Source organism: Cetorhinus maximus, chromosome 19 (assembly GCF_964194155.1).
Source record: "Cetorhinus maximus chromosome 19, sCetMax3.hap1.1, whole genome shotgun sequence".
NCBI lineage: Eukaryota > Metazoa > Chordata > Chondrichthyes > Lamniformes > Cetorhinidae > Cetorhinus > Cetorhinus maximus.
Genome location: NC_135897.1, coordinates 71,627,312 through 71,643,835, shown reverse-complemented (window position 1 = coordinate 71,643,835; position 16,524 = coordinate 71,627,312). Strand labels below are relative to the sequence as shown.

Sequence of the window (16,524 nt, the reverse complement as noted above, 5' to 3'; positions counted from 1 at the left end):
GTTGTTCCCAGTTTTCCATCTCCCACGAGTTTACACTCATCATCAGAAATATGATTGGAAAAGCAGAGAACACGAGACACTTTGCTAAGTTCTTCAATCCCAAGGTCTAACAGAACAAAGTAGAATATGTCACAGACTCACCTTTAAGAGGCAGCCAGCAAAGACAGTAAACCCTTTGGTATGTAGATGCTTTGCTAAAGCAAATCCAATTCCTTTATCACACCCTGTGATTAAGATAGCTTTGTCCTTAACCTAGAAACAAGGATAACCAATAAAACAGACGTGTTAATCTGATAAAATCTCAAGAATGCATCTAACTTGCCAGCAATAAATAAGTTATTTAAGTATAGCTATAAAGCACCAAGGGAATGAAATGCTAGTAAACTACTGTAATGCTGATTCACACTACAGCTAGACAATCTCAAATTCATGGTATTTGCTAGCTGAATATTGGCAAATGAAATTAGAATTAATAATTTTGATCATGGTATTTCATTAAAGAGAGATTTCAGAGAAACCTCACAAAACACATTTATAAAGCATTAGACTAGTCACCCAAATAATACAGACCAAAATAGGAGGTCAATCCTCTTGAGTGAGTGCTAAGAAAATCTATAACTGAAATCATCCTGAATTAATTACAGGAAGTGACTAAGCACAGGAAAATGCTGCAAGGCATCCTGCAAATTACAGTATTTATTGCTCAGTAAGTGGATTTTCTGCTTGAACAACTGTGTTAACAAGTCCCACAGATTTTTAAAATGCTGCTCTATAGGGAGATCTGAGCATACAAATCTCAAACCCAAACAATATCACTTATAGAGCATCTAGTTTGCTGTGATTTACATGATCTTCTATTTCGGAAAATGACAAGTGAAAACTGCTGTGCAAAAGAACATATGATTACATTAAGAGTTGCTGCAACAACTCAAATTGGTCATATATTCTGACAGAAAGAGAGCAGCAGTATTTGAAGAAATGTTAGTTTTGCATAACAACACAAATGTTTGCTTTCAGTTTGTTAAAAAAGGTAGAAACTATGAAATTATTGGCACAATTAAAATATAAACATTTAAATATATACTTTGCTATAAAGGTTAAGCGACTAATATTAGAGTAGGTTGAGGTTGGGGGATGAGTTAGGATTCAGTGTTGCATCCCCTACCATTTCTAATTTACATCAGGGATTTTGATTCAAAAACTTAGTGATACAGTAACAATTTTCAGATACATCATCTAATCTATTCATCCAATGTCTCACCAGGTTACCTTGATGTGCTTCTATGGGTGCATTCACATCGCAACTCTGATGCTATTGCAGTCCTTTCACTTTGCACCGGCCCTGCAGTTACAGTCAGTGCACCTTGAATCCCGAATGCAGATCCGATGTGACAGTGAAATGAAGCAGAACCCCCCCAGAGGAGGAAATATCAACCTGCTTCTCTTCGAGTCACAGCAGTTGGCAGAATTTGAATTCAATTTTTTAAAAATCTGGAATTAAAAGTCTCCCGCATGTCCGCCCTTGGCCTGCTGCAACGTTCCAGTGAAGCCCAGCACAAGCTGGAGGAACAGCACCTCATCTTCTGATTAGGCACTTTACAGCCTTCTGGACTTAACATTGAGTTCAACAACTTCAGACTATGAACTCTCTCCTCTATCTTCATCTCTTTTTTTAACCCTTTTTTAAAAAAAATTATTTTTATTTTTTATCCACTTATTTTCATTTTTATTCATTGTTTTATCCCCTTTTCATCCCTTTCCCCATCGCTTTTCGCAACCACTGCCCCCTCCTCCCACCCCACCCCCAAAAAGACCATCTGTTACTTGTTGCATGTTGTTCTTTCACAGAGTGCTTACCCTTGTTCTGCTATTAACACATTCTGCTTTCTTACCTTTATGCCACTATCAGCACCTCCTTTAGACTTACCACTACCATTAACACTCCCTTTGTCGTTTTGTCCATGACATCTTTGTCAATCTCTCCTTAGTCCCCACCTAGTGTTGGCCTTCTATCCAGCTTCACCTGTTCCACCCCTGCTTAAACAGTATAAATCACATTTCCACTTCTAGTTAGCTCTGAAGAAGGTCATACAGACTCGAAACATTGGGCAGAATTTTGCCCTTGACGGGCGGGTGGGCCCGACCAACTCGGCAGTGGGCGGGCAGCCGATTGCCGCCGCCGAAATGGGCCGCACCACCATTTTGCGTGGGCAGGCCAATTAAGGCCCGCCCGGCAGGCTAGCGACTCCCGTGTACATCGGGAAAATCGTTGCGGCAGCGGGCGTGTTCAGACCGCCGGTTCCAATGGGGAACTGGCAGTCTGTATAAAGAGTAGCCAGGCAGCCTCGTTGAAGGAGTGCACCATGGCCACTGACAGAGAGCGACATGCTGCTTTCAGAGCATAAGAGGAGGAGGAAGGGGGCAGGCTGCAGGATAGGCCAGCAAGGGGTGGGGGGGGGGCGGGGGGGGGGGGGGGGGCGCCGCTGTGCCCCTCACTTCTCCGATGCCTGCCTTGCTGTCCTCCTCCAAGAGGTGTCCAACCATCGGGATATTTTGTATCCGGAGGATGGGAGGAGGAGGGCCCCCACGTCACCAGGCAGGCATGGCAGGAGGTGGCGGTGGCTGTAAGCGCCCATGACGATGTGCGGCGCACCGGGACGCAGGGCCGCAAATGATTCAATGATTTGCTGCGCTCTGGAAGGGTGAGTACCATGTCAGCCTTGGCCATTTGACCCAGCAGGTAGCCTTAGCCTTTGAGTCCCTGCCCCACCCCACGTCTTAGTGTCATCACTGCATTGGGCATTTGGCGCACGCTGGGTGGGCAAACAGACAGTGACCATGCTTACATCAGCCTTAGTGGTTGAGGACAAGATGGGTTCTCCCTGCAGCATATGTTGGTGTTTGTCGTATTTGAGTAGTCTGGGGGCAACCTGCAGGGGAGGCCGCTAGACACATACTCAGAACTCCAACACATGTCATATTGATGGTAATGAGATGGTGGAAGGGGAGCCTCAAGGTGTTGTGGCCAAGAGCCATCTGCTGGCCTCAGCGCCGCACCTAGTTGCGCTTCCTTGCCATGGGCGCTAAAACCCGTGTGTTATTCAAAATGATGGACACCGAATGTGTCCAAGGTGGCCGTTGGAGGAGGGGGTTGGGACCAGCCATACTATCTTCTGGGGACTGATCACCAGTAGTGTGGACAGGAGCCGCTGGAGGTCTCAGATGGGCCACTGTGGTTGGGGTGCGGCGTGCACATGCAGAGTACATGAGCGATCAGCCCCAATAAATCCTCTTCTCTGTTCTGTAGGCAAAAACCGAACACAATCTCAGGGAGCGCCAGTGGACTGGTGGTGGGCACGCCCTGCTCCAGCGCCTCACCACCTATGAGGAGCAGACCATGGAGCTGGGGAAGAGGCAGCTAGTCAGGGCGGCAGGTGTCAGCGAGGCTGGGGTGCAGCGGCCAAGTATTTGAGGTCCACAGTCCCATCCACTCTGTCTCCCCACCATCCAAACCACTGATGGTTGCTGCAATCGTTAGTGCTGCAACAATTCTCATTCACAGTCTGAGACACTCAGACGTGTGGGTCATACACAAAGGTCCCTCGTCCCCTTGAGGATGCATGTCTCCAGCACCTTCCAAAGTCACCTTATCCTATTTGTGACCACTATCCCCACGGCCTAACATGCCATGGCATCGCTGCTCCACAGCCAAAGACGTTTTGCATCTTAGGGTTGGGTACCTCCACCACCCTTTCAGCCAGTGCATCCCACATTACTCTGTCCAAAAGGTCCTCAGCACCTCACCTGTCAATGTCATGGCACTCAACTTAAATAAATGCCACCACGTTACTCATCCCTGCGCAAAGGGGAAATGTTGCCTTCTGTCCACCCGTTCTATGCCCCTCATAACTGTTTGAAGGTCAATAATGTGACCTGTCAATCTCCTGTGATCCACGGCAAATGTTGCAAGTGTTTGTGATGTTTCCTCAGCACCGCAACTCTCCAGGCCAGCATGCATCCAGGTCAGGTACCTCTGCACTCTCCCCACTCCAATGCCACATAACATTCCATGTGGCATTCCTTAGGCCATCTGACCAGCCTGTCTGTATGCACGTCTAATGTTTGGGCCTCCTCTTGATTATTTTCCACCCCACCAATGTTTCCTTAGGGATTCCAGGTTGCATATGTAAGTGAAGCCCAGGAGCTAAAGTCTCTCTGCACCTTTGCATGCAAGTTTGTCACTCATCCTGCCAACCCATCATTCTGCTAATGCGCGCCAATCCTATCTCGAGTTAAAATCCATGTCTTAGTTTTTCTAGATATATTTAGCTGTTTCACAATCATCATCACTGCTCCAAGCCTGGTGTCTTCTGCGAAGTTTCATGTTTTGGACATGTTTTGGTTCAACTTCCAAATCATTGTACTCCACTGTGCATCACAACCAACCAGCCAATTTCTAATCCAGGGTAATACACAATTTATTCTACAGGTGCAAATTTTCTGCAGTGGTTGACATTTTCTTTCTGAAATCCAGGTATACAACATCAACCATCTCCCTCCATCCACTCAGTCATAACATTCTCAAAGAAATCCAGGTAAGTTGGTTAATCATGGCCTGCCACTCCAGGAATTCACCAAGGATCCTTCGACAGCACCTTCCAAACCCACGACCAATATTATCTAGAAGGACAAGGGCAGCAGATAGATGGGAACACCACCACCTGGAAGTTCCCCTCCAAGTCACTCACCATCCTGACTTGGAAATATATCGCCATTCCTTCACTGTCGCTGGGTCAAAATCCTGAAACTCCCTTCCTAACAGCACTGTGGGTGTACTTATGGCACATGGACTGCAGCGGTTCAAGAAAGCAGCTCACCACCGCCTTCTCAAGGGCAATTAGGGATGGGCAATAATGCTGGCCGAAACAGCAAAGCCCACATCCTGTGAATGAATAAAAAAAGCCACGCCATCTGTAACACCTTCAAGATTAAACCTTTGCTATCCTTCAACGTAGTTTTAAAATTTCTTTGCCACTGTACCAAGTCTTAAAGGCCTGTAATTTGACTGTCATCCTTAACCCTTTTTCTAAATATGGGAATCACACTGCTACTTTTGAATTTTCTGGGATATGACCCAGGTCCAGAGAGCATGGGGAGTATTGACATGGAGACAACTTTAGAGCTCTGCACCAAAAATGGTCAAAGCCTTGGCAGTATTTATCTTGCACTTCTGCAATTTCCTTAACATGCTTCCAAGTGATTTCTAGCCATCTCTAATCTTTTCTCACCATTAGCAGTCTCTTCCTGCTGTTCTGCCTTTTTCATTTGTAAACACCAATGTAAAGTAGTGGTTTAAGATTTCAGCAATTTCCTTCTCAGTTGTCACCTGTTCATTATCATTTCTTGGCAGCTGAACATTTTTCTGTGCTCTTTAATAATTTCCAACATAAAATACAACAGCTGTGCTGTTCTCTTTTTTGTTTCCAGACATATTCTCTCCCTCAGTATCTCTTCATGTAGTTTCAATACTTGAATTCAGATGAAACACATCTTGAAGTAAAAAACTGGCATAAGTAAAAGCCGCCAGATTATTGAAAAATCAAACCAGTTAATGCCCTTTAAGGAAAGAATCCTGCTCCTTACCTTATTTGATCTATATATGACTCTAGTCCCAAAGTGGGACTTAATTGCTTTCTGAAGTGACCTAGCAAGCCACAAGGTTATATCAAATCACTACCAGTGTTTCAAGAAGGCCACCCACCACCATTTTCTCAGGGTAACTGGAAAACTAGGGCAATGCCCATATTCTAAGAATTGTTTTGTTTTAATCAGTAAAAATATAATTTTTTAAAGTGAGATAGGAGCCCAGGCAGAAACAGATTGCCGATTTGTAGATGATATTCAAAAAAATGTCAGGGGGTCAAATAAGTACTTTGCATTGGTCTTTACCAAAGAGAAAAATATCGAAGGAGTGAATTCTGAAGTGGTTGAGAGCTAGATTAATGATATTGTAATAGACAAAAGTGATTTTTAAAAAAAAAAGATTAGTAAGGTAAGAGAATACAAAATACCAGAGGCTGATAGAATACATCCTAGGAACTTGAAAGAGTTGAGGGAGAAATTGTAGAAGCGTTAGAAATTTTATTTCAGGACTGTGTCGGGCGTGGATTTATACCACCGTGCCAGAGAGAATCCAACATAGTACCCATTTTTAAAAATTGAGACAATCCAAGTAATTACAGGCCAGCCATCATAACAACTGTGGCAGGGAAAAATTTTAGTCTTTAATTAAGAATGAAATTACCACATATCTAGATACAGCGACACTGGAGGTAGTCAGGAATCATTGTTCTTGACAAACTTCATAGAATTCTTTGAGCAGATAACAGACATAATAGATCAGGGAAATGCAATGGATGTAGTGTGTATGTACTTTAGGAAAAGATTTTGTCAATGTACCACTTGGAGAATATTATGGAAGGTTAAGCGATATGGAATTAGGGATGGATAGCAAACTGGATTAAAAGCTGGTTGGAATGATGAAAATAGAATCGGCATTTAAGAGACGCTTGCACGGAGTGCTTAGAAATGGGTCATTGCATCTCCTGAGATTCAGTTCAGGGACGTCTTCTGTTCACTATCTATCTTAATGTTTTGGATTTATGTCTAAAAGAATCGATAAAGAAATTTGTGAATGATACCAAAGAGATTTAGTTTATTTTTTAGAAGAGCAAAGGAAACTGTAAAAAGATACTGATAAGATGGCAAATGGAATTCAATGTCAGTAATGGGGTTGCCAGCAAAGCTGAAGCCAATAGAATAAAAGGAGCCAACAGGAGCATTGATACGAGTGCATAAATTGTTAAAGGTGGCAGGGTAGGTTGAGAAAGCGGTTAATAAGACATACAAGATCCTAGTCTTTATAAATAAATGGAGGCCTAGAGTACAAGAGTAGGGAAGTTAGAGTGAATCTTTATAAAATACTAGTTTGGCCTCAACTGGAGTACTGTGTCCAATTCTGGGCACCACTCTTTAGGAAGGAGGCAAAGACTCTACAGAGGATGCAGCAAAGCTTTCTGCGAATGTTTCTAGGGATGAGGGGCCTCAGTTACATGGACAGATTGGAGAAGCTGGGGCCATTCTTCTTGAAGAAGATAAGCTTGAGAGGACATTTGATAGAGGTGTTCAAAACCATGGGAAGTCTGGACAGAGTAGATAGGGAGAAACAGTTCCCATTGGAAGATTCCCATCAAGAACCAGAGGACACCAACTTAAGATGATTGGCAAAAGAACCAAAGGTGACATGAGGAAAAACATTTTTACACAGTCAGTGGGTTAGAATCTGGAATGCACTGCCTGAGTGTGTGATGGAACCAGATGGCATTGCAGCTTTCAATAGAAACTTGGATAATTGCCTGAAGAGAAAAAAACTGCAGGGCTGTGGGGAAAAGATGGGGAAGTGGGGCTAACTGAACTGCTCTTGCAGAGAGCCAGCACAGACATGACAGACTGAATGGCCTCCTGTACTGTAACCATTCTATGATTCTATGATACTAAGTGTGACCATGATGCATGTTGGTAAAAGAAATAACAGTAGGAATTGTACTCTGAAAAGAAGTAAGCTTGATGCTATGGAAGAACAGAAGGATACGGAGGTATGGGTCAAATGAGCATTAAAGACAGCACCTCAGGTCAGTAATACTGTACAAACTGCTAAGATAATTCTATATTTTATCTCAAAAAGTATAAAATATAAAAATTAAAATATAATGATGGCCCTGCATAAAGCTGTGTGTAGTATTGGATTCCACACTGTAAGGAGGCTAATGTAACTTTAGAGAGGGTAATACGCAGATTCACTAAGATGCAGTCAGAATGGTAATATCGTGCTTATGCACTGAACTGGTAATTCAGAGGTTGGACCAATGATCCAGCGACCTGAGTTTCGATCCCACTTGGGTAGCTGGATTCAGTTAATAAATAAATCTGGAATGAAAAAGCTAATATCAGTCATGGTGACCATGGGCAGAATTTTGCCCTTGATGGGCGGGTGGGCAGCCAATCGCTGCAGCCGAAACGGGCCCCGCCGCCATTTTAAGTGGGCGGGCCAATTAAGGCCCGCCCAGCGTGTCGCCCGACGGGAAGCACTATGCGCTTCCTGTGCAGGTAGGGGGGGATTCCCCAACTGCCAGAGTGCGCTCTTTCGCGCGTATAGCGCACATCTCCCTGCGGCAAAGTGCTGCCTCAGGGAGATCGTTGAAACTCTGTGAAACTCTAAAAACAGAACAATTAAAAAATCATTAACATGTCCCCCTCATGTGAAAATGTCACACGAGATGGGACATGTTAGTGAAGAACACAAACACTTTATTAAAAGTTTTTAAACCCGATATCAAACCTCATCCCGCCACTGGATGAGGTTTGTAAAAAAATCACTTACCCGCCTGCCCGTTGGGCCCGTGCGCCGACCCAAAGTTCGCACGGGCTCCTCAAAATCCTGGTTGATTGGAGAGTTAATGGCCTTACCAAGGCCTTTAATGGCGGGCGCGCATCCCGCTGCATAGCACGCCCGCCAACCGAAATTTCGCGATGCCGCGCACTGATGTCGGGACACTCGCGCAACATTTTAAGCGCTGGTGTGTGGACTCTGCCGTTCGCACGCCAGCCAGAAGATTCTGCCCATGTAACTAGCAGATTGTTGTAAAAAAAAACTCATCTGATTCACTCACATCCTTTAGGGAATGAAATTTGCTATTGTTACCTGGTTTGGCCTACATGTGACTCCAGACCCACAGCAACGTGGTTGACTCTTAACTGCCCTCTGAAATGGCCCACTGAGCCACTCAGTTAAGGGCAATTAGGGACAGGCAATAAATGGGGGCCTTGCCAGTGGGTGCCACAGAAAAGAAATGCTGTCAAGTATTAGGGATTACAAGTTATGACAGAAGAATTGTAAGATTTGATCCTTTTTCAGTAGAACGGCAAAGACTACAGGGTCATTTAATAGAAATGATTAAAATTATGAAAGGATGGGGAGGGCAGACAGAGGAAGACTTTTTTTCCAGCAATTGAGCAGTAAATAACTCAGATTGAATACGGGAGATTTAGATTGACGCAGAGAGTTGTGAGAATTTGGAATTCACTTCCAGAGTTATTGTTTGAGGCAATATCCCAGGTTTGATGAAGGGAAGAGGAGCTGAAGGGATGTGGGGACAACGTGGGTAAATGTGATGAGAACGACTTGCTGTCAAGGAGAGTAAACAGCAACATAGATTGACTGAGCCAAATGGCCTGTTTCTACGCTGTAACTTGGGTACATTTCTATGTAGAAGAGCCACAAGACAGATCCCTGGCAGAAAACTGAGCTGTACGAAACTCAGCTTTTTGCCCTTGAAAGACAACAGAGGAGATAGGGATACATCAAGGGTCATTTCCATGCAAAGAACATACTCCCCTCTTTGTATTTATCTTCCTGGTACTGAATGGTAGAATAAACAAAGATAGTAGGGCAGGGATCATTGATTTAAACTGGTTCTTCACACAAAATGTAATCAATAGACTTCCAGGAAAAGTAATATTGATAGTGATAAAGAAAGCCTTAATGTCATTCAGCATGCAGTTGGAAAGCTTGACGAGGAGAGGTGGGGCGAATTTGATGTAAAGCGCGGCCAGACACTTGGAAGTTAGAGTGGATTTCATTCTCCCTTTAAAAAAAAACAAAAGCTCAACAAGTCATTCTGGTGTACTTCATCCTGAATGTTACCGTGTGGACATCGCACTTGGTGATTTCCAAATGCCATGTTCATTAAAAAAAAAAATTAAGGCGATAGCATCAAAGAGCGAGGAAATTTATTTCATACAAAAGTAAACAGAAACACGCTCATCGACTGCTTCAGCACACAGATCCTAACAACACTTAGCACTATGAAACGTTACTGGAGAGATTAAGGAATTTACCTTCACCGAACCCCCGCGAGGCAGGGAGGGCATCGCCAGGTATAACACAAACAGCAAGTACATCAGCACGATACTGTGAGTCACCGTGTCCTCCTTAAAACCAAACAGCTGAACAAATGCGCTCAGGATCTCGGGGAGCCACAAGCCCAACCCCAGGGTCAACAGGAATGAAAACAGCACCATGAGGGCCTTCTGCACGTATGGGAGCTTGGACATGTCGACACCCCCTCCTCCTCCTCCTCACCACCACCACCACCCCCCCCACCCCGGCCGCCGCCTCCCCTCGCTCGGCTCGAGACCCTCTGTCAACCTGCTGCAGCAGCGCCCGCAGTGTCTGCGCTGTGGGTTGCTGTGCACTCTCAGGGCCCGCTGGGAAGCTCCGGCGTGCTTTCTCGCCCACTCTCCTGTATTCCCCCTCCTACTCAGCCCGTACGAAACCAAGTGTCGGTCGGGTCCGGACAGAGAATGAGATCACTTCCGTGTGTTAATCTTATCAAACATGCGCCGACGGGTTCGCTGCATCATTTCATAAACAAGAAACGTTGCAGACCGTAAATTGAACGCGGTGAAAAGATTTCCGCTCTTTCGTCATGAATGAAACCCTGAACGGTTTGGCGAGGAGCAATGCCTCTCCCAGTCTGTTCCTCTGATCTGTATCTTAACTCCACCCACCCACTTTAGTTCCAAAACCCTTAAAAAAAAACCCTTGCCGAACAAAAATCTTATCAATCCATCTACCTTTGACTTCTCCAACCTAAGTCTTAACAGCCTTTTGGGGTAGGATTTCTCTTACTCTGAAGAAAAGCTTGCATTTCTCTAGCTTTTTTCATGATCTCGGACTCTCTCAGAGCGTTTTACAGCCAATGGAGTACTTTTTGAAGTCTCTGTTGTAAGGTAGGAAATGTGGCAGCCAACTTTGTACACTGCAAGCTCCCACAAACAGCAATGTGGTAGTGACCAGATACTCTGTTCTTATGAAGTTGGTTTTGTGGGATTATATATTGGCCAGGACACCAGGGATAACTAATACACAAGCAAAATATTGCAGATGCTGAAAGTGTGAAATTAAAAACAGAAAAATACTAAGCAGGTCAGGCAGCATCTGTGGAAAAAAATTGTGGAGCTAATGTTTCAGGTCAGACCTGAAGAAAGATAGAAATGTAATTTCTATGCTCTTCTTCGAAATAGTGTCATTTTTTTTGCATCCACCCAAACAGGCAGATGGGGCCTCAGTTTAACATCTCATCCAAAAGATGGTACCTCAACAGAGTGTCAGCCTTGGTTTTTGTACTCAGACCCTGGGCCTGAATTTTACCCTTGGTGGGATCGTGCAATCGGCGGGCCCAGGACTGGCCGGGAAACAGAACCCTGAACACAATCGGTCCACCACCGCGATTTCATGCTGGACGGCCAATTAAGGCCCGCCCAGCGTGAATCACATCTTCCCAATAGTCAGGAAGGGCCGGGCGGGGGCCTGTCAGGTGCCTGGTCCAATGGCGACCCAGTGGGCGGTTTAAAAATGGCAGTGGCAGCTCCTTGAAGGCTGCCAGGGAAGAATCATATATTTTACGTTCTGGAGACTGAAGCTGTGCCCTCATCAGCGGCTGGAGATGCCAAGCGGGAGGGCAGGTCGGGTGGGCACGGCCCCATGTTTTTTGGACGGGTGCCTCATGGTGCTCTTGGAGGAGGTGGCTGCCAGGAGGGACACACTCGTTCCCAGAGATGGAAGGAGGAGGCCACCGCATCAGACTAAAAAAGTTTGGGAGGAGGTGGCAGCCCAGGTCAGCAACCATAACGTTGTGTGGCGCACATGGGTGCAGTGTGGCAAAAGGTTCAACAACCTGCTGTGCTTGGGAAGGGTGACTACCATATTGGCATGGATCATTGTGGAGAAGTGTTAAGGGCTGGTGATACAGCTCACACAGACAATTACTTCAGGTGGTCAATGTCCGTGTGCAAGGTGGATGAAGCACCCAATATCCCAGCTAGTTGCCCATCCATCAGTGAGCAGGGAGGTCCAGAACAACCTCACGTTGGCAGACAAGCTGCTTATCACCTCTGCAGGCTCCTCTCAGGACACTCTGGATGATGGCAGCAGCTCCTCTGCCACTCTGCCCGTGACAGTGGCAACTGATGAGGGTGCGATGACTGAAGAGATGCCAGCTGTGGCACTGGCTGCTCCCTCCCAGGCAGGGCCAGCACAGGCCTCACTGGCCAGAGGATGACTGCCAAGGTCATCAAGGCCAACAAGACAGCAGAGTCAGCAGGCTGCATCCGATGCCACTGCCAGCAAGGAGTGGGCACCAAGACGCAGCACTTGTAAACGTAAGTTTAAGGCACCATGGCATAAGAGGGACTGTTCATGGATGATCTTCTGTTCTGTAATGTTTTGATTATATGTTTACTGGTGTGGAAATTAACACCAGAGATGGTAATGTTAATTTGGTTTGAGTGTGAAAATTACATAAATTTTGCTTTTGTCGCAATGGCCTGAGTATGCTTCACTTTTTTTTGGTGCAGGGTACGCCAGTATCTAATGCTGGACATGAGTGGCTCTAAACTTTATTGCACAGGCACTGAGTGGACTTTGGGTTCAAATGAAAGGGTCATTTCAGACAGTCTGGATGAAAGCATGAGGTGGAAGCAGATCTTTGGCAGCCTAGCTGATGGAGTGTTGAATCAAGGCGTCCCTGGTGTCCCTGCCTCCCTGGAGGATACAGAGGTTTGCCGCCATGCCCTCAGCATTTTCCTTACCGTGCTCCTCTTCTGACTCACTACGGGATTCATCCTCTGTGGCCTATGGAGCTGCGTCAAGATCCTCTTCCTCCAGCGGGTTCCCCCTTGCCAGTGCCAAATTGTGGAGAGCGCAGTATGCAACCGCTATCAATGACACCTGCTCCGGGGGGTATTGTAGTGCTCCCCCTGAATGGTCCAGGCATTGGAAGTGCATCTTCAGAAGACCAATGGTCCCCTCTATCACTGTCCTTGTAGAGGCATGGCTCCTGTTATACCGCTGCTCTGCCTCTGTTCTTGGGTGGTGGAGGGGCGTCATAAACCAACTTTTCAACGGATAGCCCTTGTCACCCAGCAGCCATCCATCCAGTTGGAGTGGAGCAGTGAATAGCCTTGGCACCTGGGAGTGTCTCAGGATATAAGTGTCATGGGAGCTGCCAGGGTACCTTACACAGACTTGCAGAATCTGCGTCTTGTGGACGCTCATCGAGTGAAAGCTCTTCCTGTTGGCGAAGGCACCCGCTGGCGCCTTGATGACCACATGTGCGCAATGGATTACACCCTGGATGCGGGGGAACCCAGCAAACACTGCAAACCCTCTGGCTCACTCAGCCTGGCTGGCCTCAATCATACGGAAATGAATAAATGTCATTACCCACCTGAACAGAGCTTCTGTCACCAGGTTGACGCAACTGTGGACAAAAGGCCCCTGGAAAGAGCTGGAGGCATAGAGGTTGAGGGCCACTGTGACCTTCAGAGCCACTGGTATGGGGTTTCCACCCACACAGCTGGAGGTGATCTCAGACCCAATCATCTGACAAATGGAGGTCAGAGTCTCCTTGGAGAGGCAGAATCTCCTTTGGCATTGCACCTCGGACATATTGAGGTAGCTGCATTGCTACCTGAAACTCTAGAGGCAGGATAGTGGTATCTTCTGCGGCCCCTTCCACCTTGGAATACTTGCTGGCCCTGCGCTCCTTGCGCCTGCACCTCCCTTCCCACAGGTCGCTCCCCTGGAAGCTGCATTGGGACACCTGGCCCTTCTGCCCGTCTCTTCCTCCTCAGAGAAGGCGCCACCAGCGGACAGCATAATCCCCATTACCAGGGCTACAGAAGGCTCACTGATACCTCGAAGGTTCCACACAGTCAAAATCCTCCGGGGGCCTTGGAGACACCAATAAGTCCTGAAACGAAGCCTGAAAATGCTAAGAATGAAGCTCAGAACAGAGATGAAGCCGTCAAGTTCCAGTAAGCAACCGGCAGCAAACTACCTCCTGAACTCCTCACTACTCACACTGGCAATGCTGCTGACCCTTTTTATCCCGCCCTTGGATGAGGTTTTGCAAAAAGTGGGCTGTCCGCCTGCCTGTTTTGCCCGTGCGACAAGCGCGAAATCGCCCTGGCAACATAAAATCTGAATCAATTGGGTTTTTAATGGCCTTAAGTGGCCCTTTAATTGATGGTGGGCATAGCTCCGACAACCACGCATGCCCGTCGACCTGAAGATTGCATGCGTGTGAGATGACGTTGGGACGCTTGCCCGACATCATCTCGTGCGATTTTACGCCCGATCAGCTCGGGCATGCGCCCACCTACAAGGCGTAAATTTCTGCACCTGATGACAGAACTTGTGACTCCAAAGAGTTTGTGCTATTAACTGAGCTACAGCTGACATTGACGCTTCACAACTGTGTGAAGAAAAGTTTCCTGACATCACCCCTGAATACCCTAGCTCTAACAGTCTACACAAATAACCAAAATGTCTTCCCCATGGTCCTGCATTTATTTTTTGAAGCAGTATCACCAGAAATGCTGCCTTTCCACATCTCCTGCAAACCATCCTAAGGAACCAGAAAAGGCTGACTAGTGCTTCAAAAACACTGACATCATCAGAAAATTTGCCTATTCTTTTTTATTTATTTATTTATTCAATGTGGGTGTCACTGGCAAGGCCAATGTTTGTTTCCCATCCCTAATTGCCCTTGAGAAGGTGTTGGTGAGCCACCTCCTTGAAGCAATAAAGTTCATGTAGTGCAGGACACCAACAGTACTTTTAGGGGGAGGGGGGTGGTGGGGGGGGGTGGGAATTACAGAATTTTAGCCCAGTGATGGTGAAGGAACGCAATACAGTTCCAAGTCAGGATGGTGTATGAAATGGAGGGGAACTTGCAGCCGGTGGTGTTCCCATGCATCAGTTACCTTTGTTCTTCCAGGTGGTAGAAATCATGGATTTGAGAGGGTATGGCTGAAGGAGGCTTGACGAATTGCTGCAGTGCATCTTACTTTGGTGCACACTGCTACCATGTATGCTAATGATGGATCGGGTACCAATCAAGTGGGCTGCTTTGTCCTAGATGGTGTCAAGCTTCCTGAATGTAATGGGAGCTGCACTCATCCAGACAAGTGGGAAGTATTCCATCACACTTCTGACTTGAGCCTTGTAGATGGTGGAAAGATTTTGTGGAGTCAGGAGGTGAGTTGCTTGCCATAGGCTAGCCAGCCTCTGACCTGCTCTTAGAAACATTTTTTGTTTGTTCATTCACAGGATGTGGGCTTCGCTGGCTGGGCCAGCATTTATTGCCCATCCCTAGTCACCCTTGAGAAGATGGTGCCGAGCTGCCTTCTTGAACCACTGCAGTTCATGTGGTGTAGGTAGACCCACAGTGTTGTTAGGAAGGGAGTTCCAAGATTTTGACCCAGCGACAGTGAAGGAATGGCAATATTTTTCCAAGTCAGGATGGTGAGTGACTTGGAGGGGTAGTGGTGTTCCCATCTATCTGCTGCCCTTGTCCTTCTAAATGGTAGTGGTCGTGGGTTTGGAAGGTGCTGTCAAAGGAGCCTTGGTGAATCCTTGCAGTGCATCTTGTAGATGGTACGCATTGCTGCTACTGTGCATCGGTGGTGAAGGGAGTGAATGTTTGTGGATGTGGTGCCAGTCAAGTGGGCTGCTTTGTCCTGGATGGTGTCAAGCTTATTGAGTGTTGTGGGAGCTGCACTCATTCAGGCAAGTGGAGAGTATTCCATCACACTCCTGGCTTGTGCCTTGTGGATGGTGGACAGGCTTTGGGAGTCAGGAGGTGAGTTACTCGTCACAGGATTCCTAGCTCTGACCTGCCCTTGTAGCCACAGTATTTATATGGCTAGTCCAGTTCAGTTTCTGGTCAATGGTAACCCACCAGGATGTTGATATTGGGGGATTCCATTGCCATTGAACATCAAGAGACAATGTTTGGATTCTCCCTTGTTGGAGATGGTCATTGCCTGACACTTGTGTGGCGCAAATGTTACATCCGCTTGTCAGCCTAAGCCTGGATATTGTCCAGGTCTTGCTGCATTTGGACATGGACTGCTTCAGTATCTGAGGAGTCGCGAATGGTGCTGAACATTGTGCAATCATCAGCAAAGGAAGGTCATTGGTAAAGCAGCTGAAAATGATTGGACTGAGAACACCACTCTGAGGAACTCCTGCAGTAATGTCTTGGAGCTGAGATGACTGACCTCCAACAACCACAACCATCTTCCTCTGTGCTAGGTATGACTCCAGCCAGCAGAGAGTTTTCCCCCGATTCCCATTGACTCCAGTTTTGTTAGGGCTCCTTGATGTCACACTCTGTCAAATGCTGCCTTGATGTCAAGGGCAGTCATTCTCACTTCATCTTGGGAGTTCAGCTCTTTTGTCTATGTTTGAACCAAGGCTGCAATGAGGCCAAGAGCTGAGTGGCCCTGACGGAACCCAAACTGGGTGTCAGTGAGCAGGTTATTGCTAAGCAAGTGCTGCTTGATAGCACTGTTGATGACCCCTTCCATTACTTTACTGATGATCGAGAATAGACT

At 46.5% G+C, this 16,524-nt stretch overlaps 1 protein-coding gene across 1 annotated transcript in view; it reads right to left on the bottom strand.

Annotated features, from left to right (window-relative positions):
• Positions 1–10,382, bottom strand: part of LOC144693910 (D-beta-hydroxybutyrate dehydrogenase, mitochondrial-like) — a 35,890-nt gene extending 25,508 nt beyond the window's left edge. The window contains exons 1-2 of the mRNA XM_078564120.1: positions 9,958–10,382; positions 142–252 (exon numbers count right to left, since the gene is read on the bottom strand). Of these exons, the coding sequence (XP_078420246.1) occupies positions 142–252; positions 9,958–10,173 (327 nt within the window). The 5' untranslated portion in view covers positions 10,174–10,382. The remainder of the gene's footprint in view (positions 1–141; positions 253–9,957) is intronic.
• Between the last annotated feature and the right edge of the window lie 6,142 nt (positions 10,383–16,524).